Below are 21068 nucleotides of genomic sequence, written 5' to 3'. Positions count from 1 at the left end.
AGACCTTGTTGATGATCCAAACTCTGTCAAGGATCTTGGAGTACTCATCTCTAATGATCTAAGTGCTAGAGCCCATTGTTGTAACTACATAGCCAAAAAGGCATAAAGAGTTGTTAACCTAATCCTACGTAGCTTTTTCTCTGGTAATATCACACTAACTAGAGCATACAAAACATTTGCTAGACCAATACTCGACCAATAGTCAGTCTGGAACCCACATTACGTATCTGATATTAGCACAGTTGAGAAAGTCCAGAAATATTTCACAAGAAGAATTTTCCACTCCTCTGCTTGTTGTAGAATACCTTATGCCACCAGACTTGAAATTCTAGACCTAGAAAACCTTGAATTATGCCGTCTTTGGTCTGATCTAAGTATAGTATATAAAATCATACATTGCAATGACTTACCTGTCAATGAATACTTCAGCTTCAACCATAACAACACAAGAGCACACAATAGACACAAACTCAAGGTTAACTGCACCAAACTTGATTGCAAGAAATACGACTTCAGCAACAGAGTGGTCAATGTCTGGCATACTCTACCTGACTCTGTGGTTTTTTTTTTCCCAAACCCCAAAAACTTTAACCTTAGACTGTCTACTATTGACCTCACCCCTTTCATAAGAGGTGTGTAGGGGGCGTGCATAAGCGCATCAACGTGCCTACCATCCCTGTCCTATTGTTTCTTTTATTTTTCTTATATGTACCCATTTCATGTATTCATAACTATGTATATATACTTATACCTATTATCTTGTAAGCGATTGACAAATCAAAATAAATAAAATAAATAAAAATTTTATTCGGTTTAGCCTTATCTCTAGGAAGACAAACTTTTCAATTATTTTATATACGGTAAATTTTAAAACCAGAGTTTCACCATGTCAAATATCATGGTCAAATCACTGTGAAAGTCAACCTTAAAAATAATATATGAGCTAGTTCCTAGTTGTCCTACCCTGCCCTGCTCTGTTCCATTGCACTCTAGGTCCAAGAGAAGCAAAGTACAATACACTAATCAGTAACACACTCAGAAATTCACATCAGAACACTGGAGTAAAGTAACATTTCCTACAGCTGTTGTCTTCTGAAAACTGACTTCTATGTTCTGATCTTGATCTTTGGTTATTCTCGAAGGGCATTTAAAGGTTCTTAAAGGGGCTGATTCTGCAGTTACTGATTCCAGGGATATGGAATGTGATGGGGACTAAGCATGCATTTTCTGTAGAATACAGACAAATCATTCTTCAGCCCTTAAGAAAGTGACAGCTTCCTAGGAGATGTCATTTTCTATCCTCCTTTGAAATCTGGAAGTTGCAAATTAAGGCCAGAGGCAGTCTAGTTTTATCTCTGTCCTAAATCCTATCTCGTTGTTTATCTTCCTGATTAAATTAGTGTTACTTTTTTCCTGACTTGCCCATGACATGATGGCAGTCTTCAGTTTAGATATTATTCTATACAGGACTTGCAGAATGCAGTAACTTTGTCTCTGTAACCTAATAGGAGCAAAGCATTTTCATCATTTCTGCTCAGAATAATAGTGCTAATGTAGCACTGACAGAGATTCAAGAAATCAACAAAATGCATGCTAATTTCAGATTTTGTCACATAAAATAAACTTGGCTGGTGAAACACTAAGGCTCCAAATTCACAGCTGCATTGCATTATGGATCAGTAATAACTAATTACAAAATTATATGGCATCCAGGAATTTTATTCTTAAAATGTACTACATGTGGATTTTTTAAAATAACTATAGTAAGAATAACCATATATTGCTGTTGGTTTGAGAACAGATAAACTGATCTCATATGACTGATACAGTTGACAGTTACAGGCAAATAGCTAAATAGAATTACAAGTTTGATTCTCAAATCAAAACTTTATAGACTAATATAGGGTCATCTAAATTGTACCCAACAACTATAAGATGCAAAGTTCAGTTTGCATTCCCTACCATTCCATTCTATTTGCTAGCTTTAGCAACCACATTTTCATTCTATTCTTTTTTCCACTCTCAGAATTCCTTTGATTTGACAGTTATACATATGAGAGGACTATACATGCCTAATAGTTTATGAAAAGAGCTAACTGGATTGAATTCAATCAATAAACGCTAACATTATTTATTTTCAGCAGGTGCCTAAGGATTCATATTTATTTATAGTTAATTAGAAAAATACTCATGCAACATTAGACAACTCTGTTATTTGTCAAAGTTTGAGCCCAACCTTACTTTATTTGAATCCTGTCCTGTTCACCAGAATAGGGAACACCAGACATTACTAGGTGGGAAAGTCGTATCTCAGTCTGAGCAGCTCACCTCAATGCTTTCAAAATTCAAAATTTCTTTAGTTATGGAAGACTCCCTGAACTGAAAATGAGAGCCAGCTTGCTTTAGTGGTTAATTCATCTGGCTAGAAATAGGAGGTGCAAGTTCTCCAACATGAAAGTCAGTTGGTTGATTTTGGGTCAGTCACTTTCAATCAACCCAACCCACCTCACAGGGTTGTTGTTTTGGGGTAAATCTTACAAGAAAGAAATATTAGTTTTGGTTGCCATCTTGAATTATTATAAAAATAATGAAGATGGAACATAGATAAAATTAAAAATTAAAATAATAAACTGTTCTGGTACTGTAAAGCCACTGGTCTCAACCTCACTTTCTGTGCTTGGATTTTAGCGTTACATAGACTATACACTACTGTTTTCTCTTAATGCATATGAACTAAAGTAGCTGAAATTATACATTGTTATTTTGAAAAGAAGAAGCCCTATGTCACATTTTACATCAGAGGAAGGTTATCTAATTGGTTTTTTTTAATGTGGTACATATTTGCATATCTCCAACTAAGTTTGCTTACTCTCTAGAACAGAGGTCCCCAAACTTGGCAACTTTAAGACTTGTGGACTTCTTGGCAACTTTAAGACTTGTGGACTTCTTGGCAACTTTAAGACTTGTGGACTTCCAGAATTTTCCAGTCAGCATAGCTTGGGGACCCCTGCTCTAGAATCTTATCATATTATTTGGAAATAGAATGTATTAATCAATTGAGTTTACAGACAACAATGAACACAGAGCATTAGTTTAATTACTTGAGCAAATTGTGAACACAGGAAAAATAATGTTAGTTACTCAAGCCAATTATAGGCTATAATGCAGTATAGCTTTGTAGAAGCATATTTTACTGTATATGTGAAATGTAGGTGGGAATTGACTTAGCCTTGCATCATTATATTTAAAACTATTATTTATTAATCTTATCAAGATAAGTATATGGTTTGAACAATTAGGCTTTAGGCTGCCATAATCCATAACATTCATGCAGAAAAATGTACAAGTGTATTTATGAAGTTATTTAAATCTACATCTATTTATCAGTCATTTTGGATTTATAAAAGTCAGTTAAATGTTAAAGGGAGGAGGATAAGATAGGGAACAATCAACAATGCCATTGATATTATTTTTATTTTCAATAGAAGTATCAATTGTCGCAGCATGAATACTCATGGTACTCTTTAATTCCTAGCATTCTTGTATTTAATTTAAACACCTTTATCTCCCTTGTCCTTTTCCCCAATACTCAGAGCTGTTTAATACTCTAATTAGAAATATAACTCACCACTGCAAACAACAAAGGGAAATGCATTGTTTTACATTGTCTCATCACATGATGGTTTCATTAAGTGGGTTGTTCACATGTTGTTTAATTGTTTAAATAATTAATTTCCTATAACAGAACAGTGACTAGCTTGTTCATTTTATTTTAATGATATATCAAAGTATACACTTGCTGGCAAGATGGGCCCAAGAATCAGAATCTGCTATTATGTTGCTATAGCTGATGTTCAAATAAGTGTTTGGCTGGTAACAAAAATCTATCTGGAATGTAAAGAAGTTATATTGTACAGGTTAAGTGGAGCAAATGGTCTGCTTTTATAAAGAATAAAAAAGATGTTACTTTATATATTTTATCTGATTAGTTTTTATTTCCTGCAAATGTTAGTATATCAGGCAATAACAAATGAATATTGTAGGGCAACTTTTCTTAAAGAGGTTACCTCAATATGTTTCAGGAGTTCAGCTCCTATAATCTTCATCAGAACGGAGCTGTATTACAAAAACTTGGGGAGGTTTATTTCACTCAGTTATCTCAGTGCATGGATATTCTTTAAAGAGTTATTCAAATTATCAATTTCCATTGCCTTTGTTCCTCAGGAATTCAGATCCAAGATCTACTTACCAGATCCCATTCTTAACAGAAAGGATGAGAAATTACATTTAGAAAAGGGGAAAATCCTACATTGCGTGCCTACCCGATCACTTTCTATAGACTGGAAAGGAAGTTCCCTTTGACTTTGCATGGAATCCTTGCAATCCTAATCTTCAAGACATTTCACTTTAATTAGAACAGTTTCCCCTCTTATTCTAGGAACTAAATGGATACTTTGTTTCTGACATTTTGCTTTATTTTTCTTACTGGGCACATTCTATCATGTAATGTTATTCTTGAAAAAAAAAGACAAAAAATGAAATAAAACCTAGGTCAACCTTTTTTTTAAAGAAGTAAACTTAACAAGCATCTGATTTATGATCTGAAAAATGCAAAAATATATAATTAGGCATTGATAATTTTAGGAACTTGCTGTGCATATCATTTCACTTGAGAGAAACAGAGTATCCCCTGAACCCTCTCAGTTAAACCCAGGATGATGAAACTTAAAAAAAGCCACAGTACTGCACACATTCAATAAATATGCAGAAGAATTTATCCTGTGATCTAGACCTTGTTGGGAATAATAAGGTGTAAGCCCTAGAGGACTAAATAAGAAATACGGTAGTTTTACTTCAAAATATTCTGTAGTCACCATAATTATCTTAATTAATAATAATAATATAATATAATAATAGTTATTATTATCTTCTTCATGCAACTTGTTTATGTAAAAATCTTACATACAAAACTGACAGAGAGCAATGTCCAGCATTAAACTGTGCCAGAAGCAACACATCAGCAAGTGTTTCATTCTGGGATACAGAAGATGAATCCTTATAGTTCAAATAAACTAGTCAAAAATATTTCAGTCATCTGGACACAAAAAGCAAGTGACACAAATGGTTTGGACAATTGTAGTGGCAGAATTAGGTTATCCTTGGAACTATTTAACTCTGGAAAGATTGTGCATTGTGTATTTGTGAGTTCAGATTCAAACAAAACACGTTGAAATAAATATTTTGTTTAAAATAAAACGAGAGGGATCTTTTTTCTTAATCCCCCAGCATTCTTTTTTTTTATTTTTTTATTTTTTTTATTTATTTTTCCAGCTTTTATTACTTTATAAGTAACTCAAGGCAACAAGCATACCTAATCTTCCTTTCTCCTATTTTCCCCATAATAGCAACCCCGTGAGCTTAGTAAGACTAAGGAGTGAGTAAGATCTGAGGGGAAGAAATCCTATTCACTTGTTGGATGGAGGGACAAGCTTTAATTTATTTGTTTATTTGTCAAACATGTACAAGGTAAGTATAAGTATGAATATAAACAAGAACAAAGGAAATAAATAAAGATAAATGGTGATTGATACAGTAAAGGAAGTAAATACAGATAACTGATCTTACTAGGGGTTAGCTTAACTAACCCCACAATTTTATGTCGTGTGTGTGTGTGTGTTCCATGGTTGTTTTAACTGACCTTGTAACTGCCTAAAACTGTACAGCAGATAGGCGGGATAAATAAATTTGTCAAAAGCAGTGTTGCATCACATTAAACTGTGCATTTTCTCCCAGTTCAAATGAGCAGAAATACGGGTGCAATTATTACCGAAGATCCAACTACATGGAAAACAGTACCGAAGGAGACCTGGGACTCAGGTGCAGGAAAAGCGATCGAGGGAAGAGTCGGGACTATGGAGGGAAAAGAGACGATATTCTCTTAGCTAATTAATGTTGACACGAGGCGAGGGCTGAGGCGAAGTCGCCTGGTACATTTTGGGTGCACCTTTTACCCAACGCGTGACCGACTTCGCTCCCGACTGGGCGCGAGAGGATCGGGGGCGCGCGCGCACGCGGCGCTCTTGACTTCCTCCTCAATCCGCGACTCCTTCTTCTCCGGGGTCCCCGTGTCCCGCTCTTCCCGGGCGTCGAGGGGAGGCGTCTCCAATGAAAGCAGCTCAACTGCTCATTCCTCCTTCCTTCCTTCCCGCCCTTCGTCCATTGTGCAGCCGGCAACTCCAGCACTCCCACCTGCTGGCAGCGGCGAGGCGAAGCAAGCGACGTCCCCCCCCCGTTTCATTCACCCCTCTGCGCGTCCGTATGTCCCCAGCTGAACCGGGGAGAGCCTCCTCCTCCTCCCGCCAGCGTGCGGAGTCGCCCCCTTGCCCTTCCTTCCTCTTCCCCAGCAGCACCTTCCTTCAAGTGAGGCAGCGTTGCAATCAGCAGCGCCGTCCCCGCCTCGCTGCTTCTCCTGCCCAGAAGAGCCGCCGCCGTCGCCGCAATTCCCCGGGAGTGCAAGCGGGGGAATAGGGGCCGGTGGTTGGACTGCCGCCGCTGCCGCTGCCCGCCTAGGGCTGTAATGTGCTCCCCGCTGCTGTTGTTAGTGCCGCAGCAGAAGCAGAAGCAGCAGCAGCAGCCCTGAAGGAGCCATGCCGGGCTGGAAGAAGAACATCCCCGTCTGTCTCCAAGCCGAGCAGGAGAGAGGTGAGTGAGCGCAGGGGGCGCCGAGCGGGAGCTGCGGGGGCGCCGCGGGAGGGAAGGGCTGGGCTGATCGGGACCCCCTTCCCTCGGCGCCCCTCCCGGGCCCCCCTCCTTCAGGTGCTCTCCGCCTTGCGCCGCGCTCTCCTTCCCCACCAAGAGGCAGGGAAGCGAGGCGGGGAGGCAGGCTGCCAGCAAACGGGGGAGTGTCTCGGCAAAGGCTCCGGTGGGCTGCGAAAGCAGGAGGGGGCGCCACTTTCTCTTCCGCGAGTTAACTTTTCTTTGCCTAAGCGCCTTGCCTCGTCCCTGGCTTCTACGGGGCGGGGAGAAGTGGGTGCTCCTTGAGACAAATGCTCTATCGGGCCTGGTCTCCGTCTCTTGATACCATTGGTCTCCTTGAGAAGTGTAAGGACTCGGCAAAGTTGAAGCCTCTGCTGGGGGATGACTAGGGGGCTCTAGTCGCTCCCATGCGATAGTGAAGAAGAAGAGATGGACACACACACACACAGAGAAGCTGCGTTTGGTTAGGGTGTTGGAACGAGGCTTCCAAATTGTCCTGATTTTGGGGGGCGGGGGGGGGGAAGAAGAGTTTAAGTACCTCCTTCTGGTTTGTGATTTTCCTTCCAAATGGATTGGCCTTTGGTTCAGGCCACCCATTCTCCACAACCAGTCCAGCATCCAGCCATAGGGTCTGATGCTCTCCAACAGGATGCTGGGCAAATTGTGGAATTTTGAGATTTCAGAACGGGGGTGGGTGGGGGTGGGCACAATCCTTGGGGTTCTGGTTCCTATAGGAGTAGATTTTGTAGCAAGGAAACAATGATTTTGTGCTTTTCTGAAAGTATTCAGATTTCTAGATTCTCCACCATTTCAAGGAATCTCTCTTTTTTTCAGATAAAGTTGCACCAGAGAAATCATGCTCCTGTTTTTGAGCTGGGGTCTTTCTTGGTCCATCATGTAATAAAAAACTTGTCCTGAAATAAGAGATTACTTTATATCCATAGCCTTAAAGTAGCCAACAGGAAATCCAGATAAAAGAAAATTTACAGATTTCAGTTAATAGGCTCTACTTAACTTTTTAAGTGTTGTGAAGTTAATAGATTTTGTTAAGCAGGGTAGGGAAGGTTGCAGAATGTTCATTAACTGCTATTAAGATTGAGCTATGTGCTTCATCCATGTTAAAAACAATCTGAAAAGAAAGACTGTGTGTGTTGGTGTCAGAAAGAGTAAAAATAGGACTTGATTAAATTTGCAAAACTATCATTTATCTTCAAAGACTATTTTTATTTCTTATTCAGAAATAATGCAAAATATCTACAAAAATTACATATAGAGCTCATCTTCAGGAAAAATTGGAATTGCTAAAACTTTTTGAAAAATGTTTCATAATTTATCTCTACTGTAACAATAATAGCTGCAGTGTGATTTACTGGGTGGGGAAGGTTGTAAGCCAATTTATTGAAAGACAAATTGACTGCAGCAAACAATGTTTGTAAATATGTGGTTGCTTTGGTTATTTACTGCACTGTATAATTGTAACACATTGGCCTTGATGTTTTCTGGTAATTTTTCAAAATCAACAAACTTTTAAATGCATTGCTCAATCAAACAGCTTTTCAAAAGCCACTGGGTTTACTTTATACAAACTGTGTGCTTGTAATATTTATGTGTGTGAGAGCTGCGGTATACTATATCTGCAGGCTTAAATGTATTACTGATCAAAATGTAGTTTATTTAACATGGGAGATCTTTGGTTTGTAAGATGTGACTATAATGAGATGGGGAGGTTATTTAAATTTCATTTACAAGGTAATCAATGCAATCCTATTTGTTTCTACCCAAACTAATTGTATTGAATCTTAATCCATATTGGCAACCTAAAATAAATTAAATGCAAAAACAATATACATTTGAATGAACTTAAATTGTTTGGGGGAAAAATCAATGACCATAATATTACAAAATGATACAGCTAATTTTTCATGGAAAAAATTCAAAAGGTTTCTGTAAAGTAAAGGCAATAAATCAATTTTGTGCATAAAAAATAGGATCGATGATACTGTATTTTATTTTTGCCTGTATTTTTTTATTTTTATTATGATAATGAAGTTCAACAATTGCTTTGACTATATTTTTATATGCTGTTCTGAACCAATAGGTACACTCTTTTTAAACAGTTTATAACCTTGTTTGCTTAATTTTTGCTTTGTGTTTATGCAATTATCATAGCATATTTTACCAATTTTTGTTATTTTTTCTCCTTGGTATAAATAAATAGTTTGAGTTCTGAGATGGTTCCATTTATAATGCTCTATCTTCATGAATGGGTATAGAAAAACGTCAGTGCTGTTTTAGATTAATTTTTTTCTCTTTCTGCCGAAACATACTCTCTCTATAAGAATAGATAAAATGATCAAAATACATAAATTGGTGTTGAATTAGGATTTGATGATGAGAGAAGATATTTAAAAAAAAACCTCAGAAAAATGGCTAGAGTTTGCATGTAATGAAGATCCAATTTCACTGTGGTGTTGACTTAGAAAGCAATTATAAATACAAATTCTGATTCAGAACCAGTTTGCTTATAACTCCCTCTGCTGTTAGTACATAATATTTTTATTCTGAAGATCAGTTTTAGAAATCAAGCCAACCTGTTTGTTCAAAGAATAAGTAGTCCTTATTTTAAATATGTGTATATTTATTGTGGGCAGTAGATATACAATAAACTGAAATAATGAAAAAATGTGTTTAACTGGTGCTTAGAAAAAGGTGTCTGAAAGAGAGAATGAATTCCAGCCATATCATTTTCAATACAACAAATTCATTCAGCTGGAAGAAAGAACTGTATTGAATTGCATTTCATTGTTAACACCTAGAAAGAGCCCTAAATAATTCAACAGCCAGCTTGAAGTTCACTACTGAAGTTATTTTCCTCATAATAATTTGTAGCTGTCTATCAGTAACTCTGTCTTGAAAAAAAAAGCTTATGATTTACATAACATTTGCCAATTCATACTAAAACATTTAAAATAAAAATAATACCAAATATATAATAATAAAATGAAATATTGGTATATTTACATTTTAGCCTGGCTTTGACTTATTTTAGAACATTTTTTTCCTGGACAAAAACAGAAGTATTTTAACTCATTGGGAGAAAATACTATTCTGTCTCTATAGTTCCAAACTCAACCTTTTAATTGAATTAAGTATGTATTTGTGTGTATATATTCCTATTGGATTTTACACCAAGATATTTAAAGTTACAGCCTCAATAATTTAAAGTTATTTGAAACAGTTTTAATCTTTTTTTTAATTTGAAAAGGCAACTAAATATTTTTTAGAAAAATGTTGTGTATAAAATATTTGAATTATAGTGTCTTCTGTATGTATGAAATGTAGCTTCTGAGATATAACCTTCCTGCTTCACAGATGACATTTATTAAACAGATTTGTTTAATAGCTGCCCAACACATGCACAGTGCTCTAGACAGCATATAATACTACAAAAATCTATAGTTTAAACCAACCCTACAGCACTAACAACACAATCAGGCAAACTTCTCAAGAAGCTCTGTATGGGTCCTCAAGAAAATTGTGTCTTCAATGCCTTGTGGAAAAGCAACAAGGTGGGAGCCAATCTTATATCTGGGAAAATAATGTTCCAAAGGCAGGGAGCCACCACAGAGGAGGTCCCACCAGATGTACAGTACTTTTTGTTGGGAACTGCAACATGCTCTGCCTTCCTGCTCTAATGGGTTGGGTAGATGTAATTGGGGAGAGGCAGTCCTTCAAATAACCTGGCCACAAGCCATATAAGGTTTTAAAGATGATGTCCAAAACTTTGAATAGCACCTGGAAGCAAATAGACAAGCAATGCAGCTCCCACAACTGAGATGATGCATGTACACATTTGTGAGGAATGTATATGGATCCTTATAAGTTGCACATGCAACTTTATTGCATCACCTAGCCCAGTGGTTGCCAAACGGTGGGCCGTGGCCCACTGGTGGTCCATGAGAAAATTTTGGTGGTCTGCAGAGAAATGTCATCCACAGAGCACCCCCCAAAGCAATTAATCCAGGCTGCACAGGAACACAAGGCTGTGCCACCCATATGGCCCCCAGGAACCCTCCCTGCCCACTCCTTATCTGGCAAACTTGCCTGCTAAGTTGCTATTTTTCCTTTTTTCCCCCCAACCATCAGCTGTTCTGCTGTGCTGGGAGATTTAGATTAGCTAGAAAGCAGGAAACCATTGGATTTCTTGCTTTCCAGCTAAACTTTAGATCTTCGGCTCTGCTTTTAAGCGGAGCCGAACCTTCCTTAGGACTATAGCTTCTATTATTCAGTGCAGGTAGCCGATGGCAGAATCATAGATCTCTAAGTGAATCTCTGAATCTCTGAGCAACTCAATCTGTTTTGCCTGATTTTGCCTGATTTTGGGTAAAAGTTGCTCTTTTTTAATAAAAAATCAATATTTACATACAAGGCATGTTGTGAGTTAATTTTGTGAGTTTGCTTGCTAGCAAATTTTATGTGACAGAGTCAGGTAGCCAATGGCAGAAACACAGATCTCTGAATGAATCTGTGATTCTTTTTTTTTTAATAAAGTTTTATTGAGTTTTAACAAAACAAATAAAACATCTTATTTGAGTACAGCATTGTTCCATACAGACACAATTTCTTATGCATATTCATCTTATGTATTCAACTTCATATCTTATTATTCTTTTTCCAACTTCTCACTATTTCTCCCTTTAATTCTCTTAATTTTCTTTTATGGTTATCTCATTTTCTTCTTATTCAATTGTATTTCTTTTATCTAAATTTCTATATCTTTTTATTCATTGTACTTATACTTTCGTCTGTCTTCTTTACAATTTCATATGTTCTCTTCCAACATTCTTAAGAAGCAAAATTCCCCCTATGATTGCCAATCGAAGTGCAACACCTTTAAATCTTGTTGTTATTATCATATGAAATCTCATTAAACATTGAATTTGTGCATTCTAAAATTATCACATTCAAATTTCTAATATCTATTTTATATCATGTAGATCTCATCATTCAGACTCTGCTTGGTACTTCCCCTTGAAAATGTAAAAAGAAAAATTCTAAAAACATAGCAAAAACAATATATATATATATATATATATATATATATATATATATATATATATATATATATATATATATATACACACACACACACATACATACACACACACACACACACACACACACACACACACATTAATAAACAAAATAGTTATTCAAAATCATTCCATCAGATGGAACACTGTTGTATGTTAGAGGGAGTCTTGATAAATTAATAAAAAAGCTTCCACACAAGGTGATGAGAGCTGGTGATCCAAACAGGGGAAGGGGTATATTTGACTATGGGAAGAAACAGGGAAAGAGATACTAGTATCAAATTGTTGAGATTTGTTTTCCTAAGTATACAGTGTCTAGTTTAAATATTTATAGTTCTGTTTATTCTGGTTTTTTTTAAAGATTTAAGCACATAAGAGTGGAGTGGTTGCATTTCAGATAATATATGGTTTTTAAACTTCAGGATGGGGAACTCTTTTCAATCTGATGGCTGCATTCCAGGGGTTGGGAACCAGTTCACCAGTTTGTGATCTGCATGGCATAGCAGTTCCTTATCTTCTTTCTCTTGTTCAATCTCTTTTCCCTGTTAATCCTTTTGTTCATTGTCTCATTTGTTCTGATTTTTCGCTCTTCCAACTAGTAATTAGGCTTTAAAACCTTTCATTGGAACAGTGGAGATTAAAAGACTATGTTGCAAATGAAGACAGTTATTTTAACCCTTATTTTTTGGCACAAAAGCAAGGTGGATGAGGTTTAGGAAAGGCAGCTGTAGGCCACATCTGCTCTATAGACTGGTGATTCCACACTCCTGCTTTAACACTTGACAATATTAAAATGAAGAAATGTTGGTCATTTTTCCCAGAAGAATTTAGTTGGGAAATTTTCCTTCAAAAAGAGTATCCCAACCATTCTCCATTTGAATATTTTTTATACTTTGACTTCTTTGCCCATGCTATAGTAAGTTTATGTATTGCTATTTTTTTTTTGGGCAAAGTGTTTTCACTTTGGAGAAAAGCAAGGTGATTGACTAAACATTTAGAATTATTGCTACAGTAGCGGGTTTGCTGGAAAGTAGTTTATGATTTTTATGCCACATCATGTTAAACTATTAATGGGTATGTATTGCAAATTAATGTAACTTATTTGCTAAAACTATTTAAGTGCTTAAATAAAAATTAGCATGCATAATATTGCAATATTAGAGATTCAGATTTTGAAGAAATATATGGTAAGAGTTAGCAATGCACTAAACCTCTACCTAGACATTTTATTTACATTCCTAAGCCCTTCAGTAATTTTATTATTTATTTCAGTATTTCCAGTGATTTGCATATATATGACCTACAATTCTGAGCTTCAATCTTTTCTGCATTTTTCTTTTACATTTTTAAACAATAGTACTCTCCATTCGCTTTTTTCTCTGGCTTTAATTTATAGCTTAAGTTTTTCTGGAGATAAAAGGACAGAAATACTTGTTCTAGGACTTTTTACACTGAATTTGCTCTATATGTCATAATAGTACACATTAAATTCTATAATTTACAGATATATGAATATTTAGTTTCTTTACTGAAAGATACAGTTTCTTCACTGTAAATTCCAAGATGATTTACAACATAATCAAAACCAACCATGTTAAGTAACAAGCCAACTACAATTCTGTCTTGTATGTGCTATTTAGATTCATTGCTGTTGTGGAAAGATTTGCAAGGAATGAGGAACAGGAGAGTGAGGAACATATCCTGGTCAAGAGTTTTGTCTTTGTCACGATGGGAACAGAATGGCAAACCATATAAGATAGCCTTCTCTAACCAGTATACAGTCCTAGAAACCGTTAATTTGTTTAACTATTGCAGATAATTCTAAACATTGAGTTCACGTTGGAGGATGGTAAGTTGGTAAAGTTGATTTAAAGAACTAAAGTTGAGTGTAAACAACTTTGGACTGATCTGCATGGATCTTCTTATGTTTTTATAATTCTACGGAAACTTGATCATGGTAACGAAGTAATTTTGCAAGTGAAATGCTGTGATTTAAAATGCTTTGTCCCTCTGTACTCTGCATCTCCATCTCTGCTTTGAGGATCTTAATTGAACAAGTTTATATTGGAGTAGCTATTCTTTATGTACCCTATTTTCAAGATCCGAGCCTTTGAAATAGATCAAAATAACCTGGAATTATAGTTAAGAAGCAAATTGGTGGCTAGTAAAGCTCTCTTTGTATTGGAAAGATATATTCCATTTAATAGCTTTACTGCTGTATTTGAACTAACAGTCTCCAAAGATAGACCATTTATAAAAATAAATACTAATTCAACTTGAACGTTGTAGTAACAGGTCTTGTTTTAAGATGATAAAAATAATAGTAGCAAAGAAATTGAACACCAATGTTTATATCAGATAATGTTTTGCGAATAATTTTGCAATGCAAATTCAATATGCACATTCCCACTGTTTTTGTTTAGCATATAAATATTTCATTAGCTTCTTCTAAAGCAGATTTGAGTGTGGAAATACAATACAAGCAACAATTTTAACTTGTACACCCAGATCCTCACTCTTTTCTGTAGGGTGGCAGAACAATAATCAGCTACTTCCTTAAAAGAGTCTCTAAAAACTCTCCAGTGCTGCCACTTTTGTCCTGTTTCCTCCCCCTTTCCTCCATAATAGAAAGACTATTTTTATATCAAGTAAAAAAAAAATTAACTACTTGGCAGAGAGCTGTTTTCTGAGAATAGTGTGAAACAAATTTGACTAATAATCTACTTCTTTCTTATCTAACTTGGGTATGCAAGTTAAGCAAATGCACTAAGCCAGATGCTAAAGCTCTTAGTGATTACCTTCACAGTTGTCCTTTTAGTCTAATGAGGAAGCTAGCAGCTGTTAGCTCTTATGCCCTCTTACAGTACTATCTCTGGCTATCCCATCCCTCATATTGCTATGTGTTGTTGACCTGCTGCCATTTTCCCCCTTCTACTTTCCCTAGAAATGAATCTTGGCCAGTTTTCAAATGGTCAAATATAATTTAGATGGGTGCCTTCTTCTTTTTCCATGGAGAACAATTCTGTCTCTCTGTCTGTCTGTCTGTCTGTTTCTCTTTCTGTTTCTCTGTCTCTCTGTCTCTCTGTGTGTCTGTGTGTGTGTGTGTGTGTGTGTGTGTGTGTGTGTGAGAGAGAGAGAGAGAGAGAGAAGGATTTTCCTACTACAATTGAGCAATTAGTGCCTGGATACAAGTTCCCCATCCCTGACACAAGTGCTTCTCTCACTCTCAAATATGAGTGAAAAAATTAAACTTCATTCATTTCTACCGGTAGCAATTTCTTTTCAGATTTGGAGTTTATTTTTGTTTTTTTTGTTTTACTTTCTGCCATATTACAAAATATGCTTACAGTCAGGGATGGGATTCAAATGGTTTAACATCCGGTTCTGTGGGTGTGGCTTAGGTGGTGACCACGCCACCTTGGTGGTCATGTGACTGGGTGGACGTGGCTTGGTGGTCATGTTATTGGCTGGATGTGGCCAACTCAATATCACTCACATCGAGACACGCATCGCCTCGCCTCTCAAGACTGTGGGGATGCTGCAACAGTCGTAAGTGTGAAAAATGGTCATAAGTCACTTTTTTCAGTGGCATTGTAACTTTGAATGGTGACTCCACACAAGCAAAGTACCAGCAAAAGAAGGAAAAAAAACTCCAGAGACGTTCCTGAGACAGGAAGTCTAGTCCTGCCAAGAATGTAATAAGGGTTAACGGAGAGGCAGTTTCTGTAAGCAACACCAGAATGTTTCCTTCCTGCCATCCTTACAGGAATAGGCCAGTAATTTTTTCTAACAACCAGTTCTCGGAACTGCGTAGAATGTTAACAACCAGTTCTAGTGAATAGATGCGAACTGGTAGAATTCCACCCCTGCTTACAGTAGTTTTCATCATGGATGTGAAGGAAGGAAGGAAGGAAGCAAGGAATTCCTCAAGATGTATTTTGCTGCATAGTACCATTGAAATCGAATGGCTCAAATTATATTTCAGTATAAAAGTTCAAGTAAAATAAGTAGTACATAAATAGTCTATAACTGGTACAATATGCAGATATATCTTCAAATATGTAAATATTCAGTAGAATTTTGAAATGTGTGTTTATAGAAAGTAGTCTATAGTTTTGTTTTCTAATAACTATGATCTTTTAACCATTTCTGCTTGGATGCATTTTCTTTAGTCAAACGCAGTGTTATGATGAAGACATGATTTTGTGGAAGCAGTGGATTATTTTACTGAGATTTTTCTCATCTGAAAAACTGCAAGAGAAAAACATTTCTGGCTAAATAACATTTCTGTCTGATATGTACAGTTCACATTTCCTCCAATGAGACTACTAGAGACTAATTAGTATGGCATGTCATTAATTTGCCATTAACAATCATGAACAGATTTATTTTTTGAATATTCTACAATCAAGTAAAATATAGATGTATTACTGATATTGGAATGATATATGAAGATATACTGATACTGACATAAGTTACTATTATCCTGTTATGTTATCTCATAGGGTTATGTACATAAGTTATATAAACTGTATTTCTGTCTTGCTTTTTATTCTAAAAAAGCAAAGTCGTTTACATAAAATAAAACAATTTTGAGATGAGATGCCGCTGTATATGCTATGTATGCCTGGATGACTCCCAAGGAAGAATAAAACTGAACTGCTTCCTGATAGTCAATATAGACTGCATGAAAATGAAGTTGGGAATTGGGATGGAACTGGAAGTTATATAAAGCCTAATAAATAAAGATTATGACATAGGCAAATCCATATCTCTCTGGTCCAAGATTTTAAGAAAGGAAAGATAGATTATGTTAGATCTGGGAGGATGGTTCAAGAACGGAGGCAAGACTCAGATAACAACAACAGCTCTTTATTAGTGACTTCAGATCTGAGCGAAGAATCCCAGCCGCAGCAGCCCCTCATGTAGGGCTGGCTGCAGCTAGGCAGCCAATGAAGGCGATTTGATTTTGCCGCTCTTGGCTGGGCCAATCGCGGCAGCCCGTTTACTAGCCAATCGGATCAGTCTGCGGTGACCAATCACAATCTGCTATTCGTGGGCCAATCAGAGTTGCAGGCTTTCGAGCCTGCTAGTCCGGAACAGATTATATAAATATCATTCTGTGGATACCCATATTTAGTTACTGTACCAGCTTTACCCTTGCCTTGCCTGGCATCTCCCTTTTGATATTCTGATGTCACAGATTTATAGGTAAAATAAAAAACTTACATTGTACAGAGCCCTAGGCCTGGCGTCAGTGGTAAAGTCAGAATAGATAATATGGTGCTGTCTTGTTTTCTAGTGCGCAACTTCCACAATTTCTGATACTAGGTTTAGTTTAAGAAAGTTGGATATTTTGACTTTGAAAGCTGGCCAGAAACTACTCATACTAGGTTTGAAAATTGCATCCTTTACTTTTCTCTTTTATGGGAAAGGATTGAACTAAACTAGCTCTCTTCCAGCTCTGAACTGAGCAAGATAAGAAACTAAGCATTTGTTTTTCATTATTTTTCAAAAAAAGGAAGAAAGGCGTGTGCATTCTCAGCATTCCAAGACACCCATTCCTTATCTTTTTTCAAAGGAACAGCATTGGATTGGGTAAAGGGTGATTTCTACCTGAGTCCTAATGGAGTCTCCATTCACATAAAACAGATTAAGCAACAAAATATACTGTACTTTCCTTGAGGCCCAAATCTGATGCATTTGTATTAAAAGGAAGAAAGAAGGATAATTTTATGGATTGTGACAAGTATAGAGAAGAAGTTAACTCCTCCTGAAATCCTAGAGAAATTCCTTTTGTGAAAATGCTATTTAAATAGGAGGACGAATAGGTGAAATTGTATTTTATGTTTGTTTTTACAATTTCTCTCATCAGTTGCATTTAAAAAAAATCTTTAAAGGCAAAGATTGATATATCTAATTAGGAGTAATTTTAACAAATTATCATTCTTAAGACCCATTACTTTCTATATGACATTATTTATAAGCATGACACTTATGAATACTTCGCTATTTTTGATGGACATTTTATGTTGTACTTCATTTTATGAAGTAGATTGACACAATCTACCAGTAGTTGTGGTTACCCATAATTTAATGAAAGACCATTTTGTGGAGTGAGTAGGTGACACCTGGCTGACCTTGTTTATTGTTGAAAGCTAAGCTAAATATGGCTCAGTACTCAATAAGAAATCTCCAGGGTACATCAGAGCTGGGGGAAAAAAAGAATCCCAAAAGAAGGCAATGGCAAATCACTTCTGCATGATTACGTAGAAAATGGTGATGATGTGTCTATGAAATTGTTAGAAGTCAAACAGGACTTGTAAGAAATTATACTACTTTGTAGGAGAATTTTTTAAAAAATGTGCTTGTTTTCAAGAGATCCTAGAATAAATGAAAGGTAAATTGATTCTTTGACGCTCCTAGATTAATCTATATATTATTAAAACTTTTATCATGACATTTAACTGGGTAAAACAGTGCATCATAGGACTTTTGAACCAAGGTATATCAAATGGACTAACTTATAGAATCTGTCCAGAATCTAGGACCCATGCATAACTCCCAAGAGAATGAAACCTATCTGACCTAGCACCGGGACCTGACTGATAACATCCCAGAGTTCAGAATCACTGTATCATATCTTTTAAAAATCCTGGAGCGCCCGGGAAATACCTGAGGATTGGAAGAGGGCTGGTGTTGTTCCTATTTTCAAGAAAGGAGCAGAAAACAGACTAAAGATAAGGGGGGGTGTCAGGTGATTATTCAAAGCACCGGAGGGCAGGCCAAGAAACAGTGGAAACTAATCAAAGAGTGAAGCAACCTGGAATTAAGGAGAAACTTCCTAACAATGAGAACAATTAACAATTAATCAATTAATTAACCAATGGAACATCTTGCCTTCAGAAATCGTGGGTGCTCCCATCACTGGAGGTTTGTAAGAAGAGACTAGACCAGGGCTGTCAAACTAGCGGTCCGCACGCTGAATGCATTACGCACTGGCCACGCCCATGCCCAGTTTAGTGAAGGAGAAAAAAGTCCCAATATGTCACGTGAGGCTGCCGTGATGACATGAGTTTGACACCCCTGGACCAGACAGTCACTTGTCTGAAATGGTATTTGTTCTCCTACTTGAGCAGTGGTCTGAACTAGAAGATCTCCAAGGTCCCTTCCAGTTCTATTCTAAATTTGGGGAAGTTGTGGCTATTTCGGTGCTACTGGTAGCTGCTGCACTACTGCTGCAGTCATGTAATCTTCATTTTCAACTTTCCATGACAGTTTCTCAGCCTTCGCTTCCTCCCTCACCTAGCAGCAGCCATTTTCTTGCCTTCTGTAGGGGAAGGAAAAGGGAATGAGAAATTAACTTTACATTTTAAGCTTGTTTAGTTTTTGCAAATCTTGATGTTTCTGTATCTCGCTTACATCTTTTTCTATATATCTGCATTTTTAATTCTTTAATGCAATTTCCCATAAACAATATTTTCCAGCTTCCACATTCACTTCTTTAAAGAATTCTCAAGTGAGATATTAGTTTTTATGCATGAATGGACTTTTTTAATGGATTGATATATTCAAATGCAAGTTGCCAATATTTTAATTTGTTGACTTCTCACAAGTTTCTCTTGGGACTGAGTGGAGAAAAATACTTGCCTACAGTATTCTATTTTAACTTCTTTTTGTTAAGACTTCCTACTGTACATTGGAGAAGGGACACTTCTCCCTTTCTTCTTTCTGGATATGGTCAGATGGCATTTAATTTACAGAGTGGGTTGTTTAGCAAGGCACGGAAACGCCTTGTGGTAGCTCCAAAAGAATAGCAGCTACATTTGTCAATCCTTGAGTATATGGCTCTTACAATGAAAGGGGAAATTGTAGCTACTGCTTCTGATAACTACTAGTTATCTACTAGTGTAATAAATAACTAATAAATTTATGAAATAATACTTAATTTCAAGCATTGGTTTCATCCCACATGTTCTCCCTCAATTAAATGATTCAGGAAGGTTCTCTGCTGATGCTTCCTTTTTTTCCCTATTTAGGGAAGTATGTTGCCAGAGAAATTCTGCAAGAACTGATGACTTCTGACAAGTGATTGAAGTGCATGCACATACACCATGTGACTGAAACACTTATGTATGTTTCCTCATGTGTATGTTAAGAACTTGGTTAATTTAGTTCATGACATATGAAAACTTATTCAGAGGCCCATTGATTCCAATATGCTTTCCTCCCACTCCAAGCGCTGGTCACTCTACCCACTTCTCAAGGTCAAGTAAACCTGTTTGAATCTTGTTTTCCATTTGATCAAAGGATTATTGTGGAAGTCCTGAATTTGGTTTTCCATGAGGCTGATCTTCTCCTTACTAAACTATCCCCTGCAAAAAGGAAGTAATTGCAGTTGAGTGTCTGCTGTCTCCTGTAGTCCAAGCCCAAATGGCCACAGAAGCATTCAGCTGAATAGCCAGATGGGAGGGGATAATCTTTTTGAGCTCAGCAGGTAACTGACCTCCAAAGTCCTTCTCCGTGCAAACTACAATGCCTGCATTTGAGCTTTTCTCACATGTTCCTAGGGCACACTCTTATCAAGCCAGCACACCTTAGGCTTTATTCTGCCTAGCAGTGGGCTGGTTATGAAATGAAGGCTCCATTGGGAAGACATGAACTTAGTAAATTTATATTGGGGTATCTGGAGGCTCTGTGGATGAGTCCATAGAATAGCAGAACATTCTCAGTTCTAAACAAAAGTAACATGAATATGATACAGATGTGTGCATGTATGTAAGCATAAAATTTTGTATATATATTTTAAAATCATTACATGAGAAACCACTCTTTTCCTAAAAGAAGCCAAATATATTCTGCTAAAGCTGCTCTATTCCTCAAAAAGATCTGATGGCAGAACAGTTTTTCCAAATCAGAATTTAACATATGCAATAGCTTGAAAGTACTATTTTCAAAAATAGCTGAAACAAGAAAGGTAAGTAGAGATAGAGAAAACTGTTTACAAAACAGCCATACAATTATGATGGTTAAATTGTTGTGTTTTTCTTTCTTTTCTTAGATTTCAAAATATTGCAGTTCAAAGAAGAATAAATTTATGTATCGACTAAGAAATTGGGCTTTTTTAGAACCCCTGAAAAACGCACTCCAGAAAAATATGAGATAAAGAGAAGTCATTAATTGATTCTCAAAAAAAGGAATCACAAAGTATTTTTCTTA

General features: G+C 36.6%; 1 protein-coding gene across 2 annotated transcripts in view; it reads left to right on the top strand.

The window, feature by feature from the left end:
• The first annotated feature begins 6296 nt into the window (after positions 1-6296).
• The window catches only part of GRIP1 (glutamate receptor interacting protein 1), a 286681-nt gene continuing 271909 nt past the window's right edge, over positions 6297-21068 (top strand). The window contains exon 1 of one of the 2 annotated variants that reach the window (XM_087935571.1): positions 6297-6702. In XM_087935571.1, coding sequence (XP_087791697.1) covers positions 6648-6702 — 55 coding nt within the window. In that variant the 5' untranslated portion in view covers positions 6297-6647. The remainder of the gene's footprint in view (positions 6703-21068) is intronic. The other variant, XM_087935574.1, reaches the window with a different exon arrangement.

The sequence above is a fragment of the Pseudonaja textilis genome, chromosome 5 (genome assembly GCF_049901715.1).
Source record: "Pseudonaja textilis isolate UNSWEBS1 chromosome 5, rPseTex1.2, whole genome shotgun sequence".
Lineage (NCBI taxonomy): Eukaryota > Metazoa > Chordata > Lepidosauria > Squamata > Elapidae > Pseudonaja > Pseudonaja textilis.
This window is presented reverse-complemented; position numbering and strand designations above follow the sequence as displayed.